Raw genomic sequence first — 9,646 nt, 5'->3', positions numbered from 1 at the left:
ATTTTAACAGGGGCATAACCGCCCGGATAAAGACAGGTAACATCTGGATGACAAAAGAGAAAGCACTTCCTCATATGCACAGAATTTCAGCATGATGCTTTGGTAGGTTCATTTGCTGTGGTGCCATACAGATCACTTTTAAACTTCGCAGGTAGAGCAGTTTTCAAAAAAAGATTACTGCTAAAGTTGCTAAACAGAGCCATCATCTACCAGGCATTAAATGTAGACCATGAAAAAATAAAGAGACAGATGGGAGGCGGTAGGATGATGTTTGCTCAAAATGAAGAAGACAAGAAGGAAAAATAAACAGAATCTTGTCTATTTTAGAACTTTAAAACTTTTTGTTTTAAGTTTTCTCTGGCAGATGGACCCAGACAGGGGGGTTTGATTTCCCAGCAAGGAAACAAATGCTATTAACAACTAGACCTTCCCCACCTTTTCTCAGGCTTCTTCCTGTTGATTCAGAGGATGAGAAACTAGAAATGTAAATTAACTAAATGTTAGAAAGCACAGCCGTGAGGAGTGAATTTTTTTTTTTTCTTTTTGAGATGGAGTACTGCTCTGTCACCCAGGCTGGAGTGCAGTGTCGTGATCTCGGCTCACTACAACCTCCACCTCCTGGGTTGAAGTGATTCTCTTGCCTCAACCTCCTGAGTAGCTGGGATTACAGGCACCTGCCACCAGGCCCAGCTAATTTTTGTATTTTTAGTAGAGAGGAGATTTCACCATGTTGGCCAGGCTGGTCTTGAACTCCTGACCTCAGGTGATCTGCCTGCCTCGGCCTCCCAAAGTGCTGGGATGACAGGCATGAGCCACTATGCCTGGACCAAGTTCTTGACTTAGAAATGAAGGCAAGGAAGAGAAAAGCCTACATGGGAAGTAAATAAGCTTGGAGGTGATATGCGAGTTGCCAGGAATCTAGAAAATAATTTCTAACTTGGTACTAAGCACTAAACTGGGCATCTTACATAACTGTATGCTTAAAATTCTTATGACCACCCTGTAAGGAAGTGTAATGATCTTTAACACATGAGGACATCGAGACTCAGCAGTTAGATGACCTGTCCAATACTCACATGCCATGTATATAATGACCTATACGTTGAAATATTAACTCCTGCAAAACTGGGCAAGAAGTTTCCAAACCAAAGCAAATAGATGAATATAAAAGTAAGAAATGCTGAAAGTATCAAGTTAAGAAGATCTCACTGAGTATTATACAGGTTCAGAATTATTATTATTTATTATTTTTTTGAGACAGGCTGGAGTGCAGTGGCGGAATCTCAGCTCACTGAAATCTCTGCCTCCTGGGTTCAAACGATTCTCGTGCCTCAGCCTCTGCCTCCTGGGTTCAAGTGATTCTCGTGCCTTGGCTTCCTGAGTAGCTGGGATTATAGGCATGCACCACCACGCGTGGCTAATTTGTTGTATTTTTTTTTAGTAGAGAGAGGATTTCACCATGTTAGCCAGGCTGGTCTTGAACTCCTGGCCTCAAGTGATCCGCCTGCCTCAGCCTCCCAAAGTGCTGGGATTATAGGCATGAGCCACCACACCTGGCCCAGGTTTAGAATTATTTTAAAAATGTTGTTCTAAAGATTTTCTGTATTATTTTGGTCTGACCCATTTTTGAAAGAGAAAAATGTCTTGTATTAAAGGGGCTGGAAAGTCATGGGATAAGTATGGGGGAGTTTTAACAGTCTGTTGCCAGACAAGTCCTTTGCCTTGTAATTTGTGATGGTGCTTGTTGGTTACTTAACAGAAATAGAAGAGAGAGATACAGGCAAGTCAGCCCTGAAGGATACAGCTGTGAGAACAAATGTTACGTGTTATTTTGGTGGTGGGTGTTACCTCGTGTGCAACTGTATACACGTCTGCTCCAACAAAGGATATTGTGGTTTGCACATGGCTGATACATAGCTGGTGCCTAATTAATGTTTAATGATACATAATAAATGAATGAATGAATAGATACATGAATGAACCTACCAACTGAAAATCATGACTTGACACAAAAACTAGGAAGCGAATGCATATGGAAACAGCCAAATTCAAGATACATAGGCCTCTAGGCATAAAACCATAGGGCATAAACCAATGCTTGGCTCTTTCTTTCTGCCCAAAGGGGAAGGCTCTTCTGCCTTAGGTTTCAGGTGTTGACCTTTTACCTGGTTCAGGTTTGAATGAAAAGTAGCACGGACTTCAGCTGTGGCTAGAGGAAGGATGGGCAAAGAGGATGGCTCTTTAGGCCTAGCCCTGGCGTAAGGTAGGGGAGGTTATGGGGCTGTGTGAACCCCTTGAGTTAGGGTAGGGTCAGGGAGGGATTTGGGACTAGGTAGTTGTGTGTGATTGTGACTATAGAGAAGCAGGCATGACAGCTTATAAAGGCAAGTGAGCTCCAGCCTCCTAGTTGTAATCTCCAACTCAGAAACTACTTGTAAAATCTTACCTTCCACAGGCACTGAACACAGTGAGTCCATGCTTTTAGCTGGTCGGATAGTAGCCTTTTCCACTAAAGACAAAAGAAAAAATATCCTTGATGAATGCATATTAACAGAAAGCATTCAGAAAAATAGGTCAGGCTGTTTAAGTACACAAGACAAAATTCTTTAGGAAAGTTTTTCAAGTATAATTGATCCCCTTGTAAACATTCCTCTACCCCACCCTAGATGTTCCTACTTTCTTAATGGGCCAGACCTAATAAACTCAAGGCAGTTATAGATCAAAGTTTTATTAATATTTTACAATAAAGGTAAATTGCAATTTTGTCAAATAGCTCATAGCAAATGAGGAGTCCTGAACCCGATTTTACTCTACAAAAAGTATTCAAGGATGAATCCAGGGGTAGAATCCATGAGGCTCCAGGCCATTCTTCATATTCAGCAGGCCAGAGAGCAGAGAGCTGAGACCACATCTCAGCTACTGCAAATTTGGTACAGCAGGTGAGAGGGCCCAAGGGAACTGGAGTTAGGTTTCTGCTGGATGCAGCTCTGTTCCTTGAGGCCTGCAGGCTGGGTGCTCCCCAATGATCTCACCCCTTAGCTTTACCCTGAACAGATCTCAGTAAAACCTTTTTTGCACACCCACTCTGGGACTGGGTATGCGCCATGCATCTTTGTAAGCCACCTTAGCAGCTTTTTGGAAGAGTGTGGTTTAAATGAGTAAAAACTTATTCCAGGCATAGCATTACATAGATGCATTCACAAACACCATCTCTTTTCAGGGAACAGAATTGGCTGAAAGGTAGTTCCTTCTAGGTCGAGCTTGTCAGGAGAGGAAAGAGGGCACTTGGAAGCAGGAGGCCCAGGATTAGTAGCCCTTAAGGTAACTCTGAATTCAGAAACTTCTGGGTTTGAATTCCAGCTCTGCCACTTTTGGGCTGTGTGACCTCAGACAAGCAGCTAAACTTTTTTTTTTTTTCTTTTTTTAAGACAGGGTCTTATTCTGTTGCCCAGGCTGGAGTGTGGTAGAGTGATCATAAGCTCACTACAGCCTCAAGCTCCTGGGCTCAAGCAATCTTCCTGCCCTAGCCTCTGGAGTAGCTAGGACTATAGGCACACACCAACAAACCTGGCTAATTAAAAAAAATTTTTTAGAAACAGGGTCTCACTATGTTGCCCAGGCTGGTTTCAAACTCCTAGACTCAAGCAATCCTTCTTCCTTGGCCTCCCAAAGTGACAGCTAAACTAAACTCCAGTCGTATCATGTGTAAAATCAGAAAAAAAGAGAGTTGTTGTGAGGATTAAATGGGTAATGACTATAAGGTAATTATATTGTACTAATCTGCAATAGAGTAAGTACTCATTAAAAAGTAACAATTATTGATTGTTGTTGCTGCTATTCAGGATGGATTAGGGCTCAGCAACAAAGGGGAAGACAGGAGAAGGTTCTATGAGAAGCAGTTAGGGTTGGCTTTAACCAAAATTGAGCCGTAACTCAAGCTTGTTTTTGTCTCTTGTTTAAAGTTCCCCTGTTCTTCCTCCTTGATCCAAACCTGCTCCTTCTGGGAGGTTCTGAATTAGCCCCTTGGTCTCCCAGCTTGGGGCCTCTCTCTTTCTGGGGCCCACTGTGGGACGCCCAGCCATCTCCATGCAAATCCTTTGCAAAAGCAGAGATCGCCTTTCACCTCTTCACTTCCAGTGTGCCCCAGAATTCTTATCCTTTGAAGATCTGCTATTTCCACAAATCTATAAATTGATTTACTGCCCTGAAACTACCTGGTCAGCATCCTTTTGTTTGTGTATTCTAGGACATGCACTGCCTTTGTTTTCTAGGAGCTGTATTTCTGGAATTTCTCTGGTTTCCACATGTCAACCTTGACAGGCAGTGACCAGGCGCCCCTGACTGTGTCACAGAGGCCGGGCAGTAGCTCTGTCTGTAAGTCCATCGGTGTCCACCTTTGGGGTTGAAGCCTCTTTCTCATGACGCAGTTCCTTGTGGCCTTGCGGAGCAGAGCAGCACATCAGAGATGTGGCTTGGGGGACAGTCCCCAAGCATTCCCTGCCCCTCTTTCTGGAGAGTAACTAAGAGCTCAGGCTCCTGTGGCCTATGACTATATTTATATTACATTTTTCTGTCTGGGACCTTGGCCTGGCCTCACAGAGGTGTACTCCCCAGTTTTCTGGCAGCCTTTGTGTCCTTGAGTCCTCCTCTCTTAGCTGCGTTACTCAAAGGTGAGCCTGGACCTGCTATAGCCGTATGGCTTTGAGATTTCTCTGCTCACAGTTCATTTTGGAGGGTTCCCTGAACTCTTCTTTCTCTTTAATAATGTACAAAAAACTTAAATGGAATCAATTAAAATACACGTATCTGGGAGGCTCTAAAGTTTATGCGTCTTAATTCAATTCTCCATTTTTTCCTATACTTTATTTCTTACCTGTTTCATTTTCTAGATATGGTTAAACACCCTCTCACCCACTCCTCCCCACCCAAAACAATCCCAATACTATTCATGGTGAATTAATTTTTTAAATGTCCTTAGTTATGGGATTTTAAAGCATATTATTTACATGTTAATCCACTGGTTCCCCTTTTCACATGCATATTTCAACAGCGAGCTCACGTGCCATTTACAGAGACCACACTGGTGGATTACATTTGTTACAGGGTTCAATGGCCTATCTTTAATCACAGATTCCACTAAAGTTATGACCATAAAGCCTATTGGTCTTTATTTTCCAGAGTTGCCAGCAATATTCTTCTGGTAAAAAGAAACCACTTCAGGCAATAGTTAAGGCCACAGGGAGCCACTTATATTGACACTGACAGTTCTTGAATTTCACCCCTGCATCCAGTTAGTGAAGATCTGATTAGTTTATTCATAAGATCATAAGCCAGTGACTTTCAACACTGGCTGCATATCAGAATCATCTCAGGAGCTTTTAGAAAATTACCAATACTCAGACCTCCCCACAGACATTCTGAGGCAAAATTGCTATGGTGTGATCCACTCTGTGGGCGATTCTGAGGTCCAGGTGTGAGAAGCCCTGGCCTATGAGTTTACCACCATTTGATCCAGTGCCTTGGAATTGTTCTTTTTGAAAACCACATGCAGGTGGAAATCTTCCTAAGTAAAGATCAAAGCAAACCATTTATTTCCTTTTTGTTGTTTTGTTTTGTTGTTTTTTTACTTTTCATTACTGGTGAACCTCTTTCATAGCTGTACCACTGATTCTGCAACTGAAATTCTCTCTTTGACGTGCTTAAGCAAATCTCTTTTCATAGATTAGGAGTTTCTGGTCAGGTACTGTTCTCTCCATTTTCTCCCTTAAGAATCCTATTTTCTGATTTGTATCTGTCTTGCCATACTTGTGGCAACCCGTCCTCTTCATTCAGGCTATCTTTCCATTTTGTGCCAGCTGAGTTTTGCCATACGATGATTACAGATGCAGACCCAGAATCCATTTCCCTTCTGCCCTTCGCATATAGCTCTTGTACTTCTTGGGTGTGAGTCCCATTCCTCATGCGAGGGGTTGGCTCAGGATCCCAGGCCGAAGCCAATCAGCACAAGGCACACCATTGACAACGGGGACTGAACCATGTGGCTCAGTGAAGGATACCGAGACAAGGGGAATTTTGATGAGGCCTTCTGGAAAAGAAGGGTCCCTGCTCTTAGGAGTAAGCTACCAGAAATGTTCTTTCTCCCTCTGGACCTAGTGGGATAGTCAGAGGGAAAGCCTAGAACTACTACAGCCACTTTGCCACAGCAAAGGAAGCAAGTTTGGGGATGAAGCTGACCCAAAGGAGGACACAGCTGGGGAAAACATGGAGAAATCATGACAGAGCTCCTGTATTAAACCCCCTGAAGCCTTCCCTATATCAGGGTGTTCAACTGCAGAAGCCAGTAAATTCCCTCACTGCATAAGTTGATTGAATTGATTTGTCATTATTTATAGCCTAAATCATTGTAACTGCTGTACTGTGACACCCCTCCTTACTCTAACAGGCAAACATGAAGATTTCTAACATCTGGACTTTCTGATCCTTGGCATGTGATTATCACCCGGTTTGAGGAAAGTCCTTAAAAATATTATCTCACATTTTTCCTATAGGAATTAATTTTCCCCCAATCTCTATTAAAAATTTCAAACATTTAGAAACTTACCACGCTTAAACTTACCACCTAGTTTTGATAATTATTGACATTTTTCCATATATTTGCATTATCTATTTCTATATTGATATTTATCTACCTACCTATAATTTGCTAGTTATTTGAAAGTGTCAATATTTTGCTGCTTCATCCTTGAATACTTTAATTTTAGTATATGTCTCCTAAGAACCATTAGCACACTATGAAAATTTATAATTCCTTAATATCATTTAATATTCCAGTCTATATCCACATTTTCCCTCTTTGTTCCCCAAATTGTCTTTTGTAGTTTGTTTTTGTTTTTTAGAGATGTGGTTTCGCCATATTCCTCAGGCTGGTCTCGAACTCCTGGGCTCAAGTGATCCGCCCACTTCAGCCTCCCAAAGTGCTGGGATTACTGGCATGAACCATTGTGCTTAGTCAGCTCTTTTTTTTTTTTTTCCAGGATCCAGTCAAAGTTTTCTCATTGCATTTGTACATTTCTCTTTTACACCTTGGTTTCATAACTATTGCCTCCATTTTTATCATACTTTCAATCTATGACACTAAGGATCATTATGAAAAATTTCCTTGGTCTTCTCTTTCCTGACATCATATTCAGCTGCATTGGTTAAATTCCCCACTACATATGGTTCCCTCAGTTCCTTCCTGTATCAATTTCTATTCACTACTCAGAAATAAGTCCCATGGGGTAGCATCCTTCTTTAAAAATCACGACCCTGGGGAAGAAGGGACAGGTCTTTTCAGCAGAATTCCAATTAATAGAAAATCATCATTTAGCACATGCCATAGGAATAATTGTTACATCTATGAACCATTAAAGGATCCTAAAATTCATGACAAAAGCACTTCAACCAAGGGATCACAGTTCTCTTCACACGCAATACGATATTGATATCATGTGTGTCCTAATATAACACACTGAGTCAGGCACAGGATCACTTCTGTAGGATTTCTGCAAAAATTCCTAACATCAGTCTAACCATGAGAAAACACTGGACAAACTCTCCCTGAGGTATAGTTTACTAAATAAATGGCCAGTACTCTTCCAAGTTATCACGGTCAAAAAGACAGAGGAATTGTCCTAGATGGGCAGAGGTTAAGGAGACATGACAACCAAATGCAGCGTGAGATCCTGGATTGGATCCTAGACCAGAAAAAGAACAGCATTGGGACAGCTGGCCAAATATGAATAAGATCTGCAAATTTGTTAGGAGTATTGTATCAATATTAATTTTTGGCTTTGATAACTTATATAAGATGTTAACATTGGGAGAAGCTGCATGAAGGGTATACAGGTTCTCTGTGTACTATTTTTGCAATTTTTTTGGTAAGTCTAAAACTGTTTTGAAAAAAGACTCCTCTTCCCCCAGTTAATGTATAAGTTTCTCTTTCAGAGCTAGTGTGTTCGATATGATCAAACCAAAGACTTAATAAGCAGAGCTAGAAAACAAATATTTGTATCATAAAACAATTGCTGTTGATTCTTACCCGAGAGCCTCTGTCCTCTCACAAATACACTCCCATTTCTACTCAGTTTTGATTTGGAGTCTGATCCAGAACGTCCCAGGTTAAATATTGATTTCCACTTCTTTGATTTACTGGAGAGCTTTCGCCTAAAAGAACCAAGGCATAAGGAGTTAGTTTGTTAACTTGTCTTTTCAGGAGGACTTTTAAATTGAGACCAAATATTCCAATTATGTCCTTACTTATGAATGGCTCTGATATTTCAGGAAATTCCCCTCTAAAATCCAAGGTAAGCTTGATTCTCACCTTGTCTAGAGATGCCCGAGGTGACCAAGCAAGGCTTTCATGACTCACAGCAAACTGTATTTCCCAGGGCAAGAGGTAAAGGTGTGCTATTAAAGGCAGAGGTGGGGGCAAACAGATGAAAGGATCGGCAGGAATCTCAGCGGTCACAGGCAAACACATAATTCTGGGAATTCTGATAAGCACTTTTGTTCTGGAATTTCAAAGACACCATTCATTCATTTCATTCATTTATTCATTTATAGAGATGGGGGTCTCACTATCTTGCCCAGGCTGGTCTTGAACACTTGGCCTCAAGCCATCCTCTCGCTTTAGCCTCCCAAGTGCTGGGATGACAGGACTGGGCCACCCACCACACATGGCCAGTTTTTCTACAGGAGTAAACACTAAAGACCATATGGACCTGGGTCCTGTTAGGCTTCTGCACTACAGCCACACTGCTGGGACATCCACAGGCAAAGACAGGGCTGGTGAAGACTTTCACGGACTGAAAAGGGTTGGATGAGAAAGCCGACCTGGAAAAGAGTCTGGTCTGGTGAGGCTGAGGAGAGTAGCAGCCTGCAAGGTGTGGTCAATGATCACTGCAGAGAAACACAGAGGGTAGTCAGTGTGTCTCTGGCTTAGCCTCACAGCAGGCTGCTTTGGTGAGATGGGGAAAGGGGAGCACTAGGCTGGGTGGAGAGAGCCTGGCACCCCAGGGGTCACCATGGAGGCCTTGCCCTGCTGTGGCTCTGCCTAGCCATTGGAATGTATAAAGTTTCAGGATGAAAACCTGCAATCTGTGGGTCCCACAAAGGACCTATTCTCTGCAGGGCTCTCATGGAACATCCAGATCTCAAGCCCACCATGTTTGTTGCTGTTGTTGTTGTTTTTCAGACAGGGTCTCGCTCTGTTACCCAGGCTGGAGTTCAGTGGTGCAAACAAGGCTTACTGCAGTCTTGACCTTTTGGGCTCAAGCAATCCTCCTGCCTCGGCCTCCCGAGTAGCTGGGACTACAGGCACATGCCACCACACCTGGCTGATATTTTTATTTTTTGTAAAGACAGGGTTTCACCATGTTGCCCAGGCTGGTCTCAAACTCCTGAGCTCAAACGATCCTCCCACCTTAGCCTCTCAAAGTGCTGGGATTACAGGTGTGAGTCATCATACCTGGACGCGGGATGTTTGTATGATCTATCTGAGATAGCTTTGCAGTGCTTGGTGGTTTCCTTTGGACTTGGCCCGCATTTTGTGAAGCTTTTATCCTTGGGGAATATTTTATAGGGTAGCGTACCTTTGGGTATGGTG

At 42.5% G+C, this 9,646-nt stretch overlaps 1 protein-coding gene across 3 annotated transcripts in view; it reads right to left on the bottom strand.

Moving 5' to 3' along the window:
- ARHGAP31 (Rho GTPase activating protein 31) overlaps positions 1 to 9,646 on the bottom strand; it is a 123,331-nt gene that overhangs the window by 15,243 nt on the left and 98,442 nt on the right. For all 3 annotated transcript variants that reach the window (XM_055260244.2, XM_063630111.1, XM_063630110.1), the window contains exons 8-9: positions 8,081 to 8,205; positions 2,447 to 2,509 (exon numbers count right to left, since the gene is read on the bottom strand). In XM_055260244.2, the coding sequence (XP_055116219.2) occupies positions 2,447 to 2,509; positions 8,081 to 8,205 (188 nt within the window). The remainder of the gene's footprint in view (positions 1 to 2,446; positions 2,510 to 8,080; positions 8,206 to 9,646) is intronic.

Source organism: Symphalangus syndactylus, chromosome 21 (genome assembly GCF_028878055.3).
Source record: "Symphalangus syndactylus isolate Jambi chromosome 21, NHGRI_mSymSyn1-v2.1_pri, whole genome shotgun sequence".
In the NCBI taxonomy this organism is placed as follows: domain Eukaryota; kingdom Metazoa; phylum Chordata; class Mammalia; order Primates; family Hylobatidae; genus Symphalangus; species Symphalangus syndactylus.
Note: the sequence above shows the minus strand (reverse complement) of the source record. Positions and strands in the feature narration are given on the sequence as shown.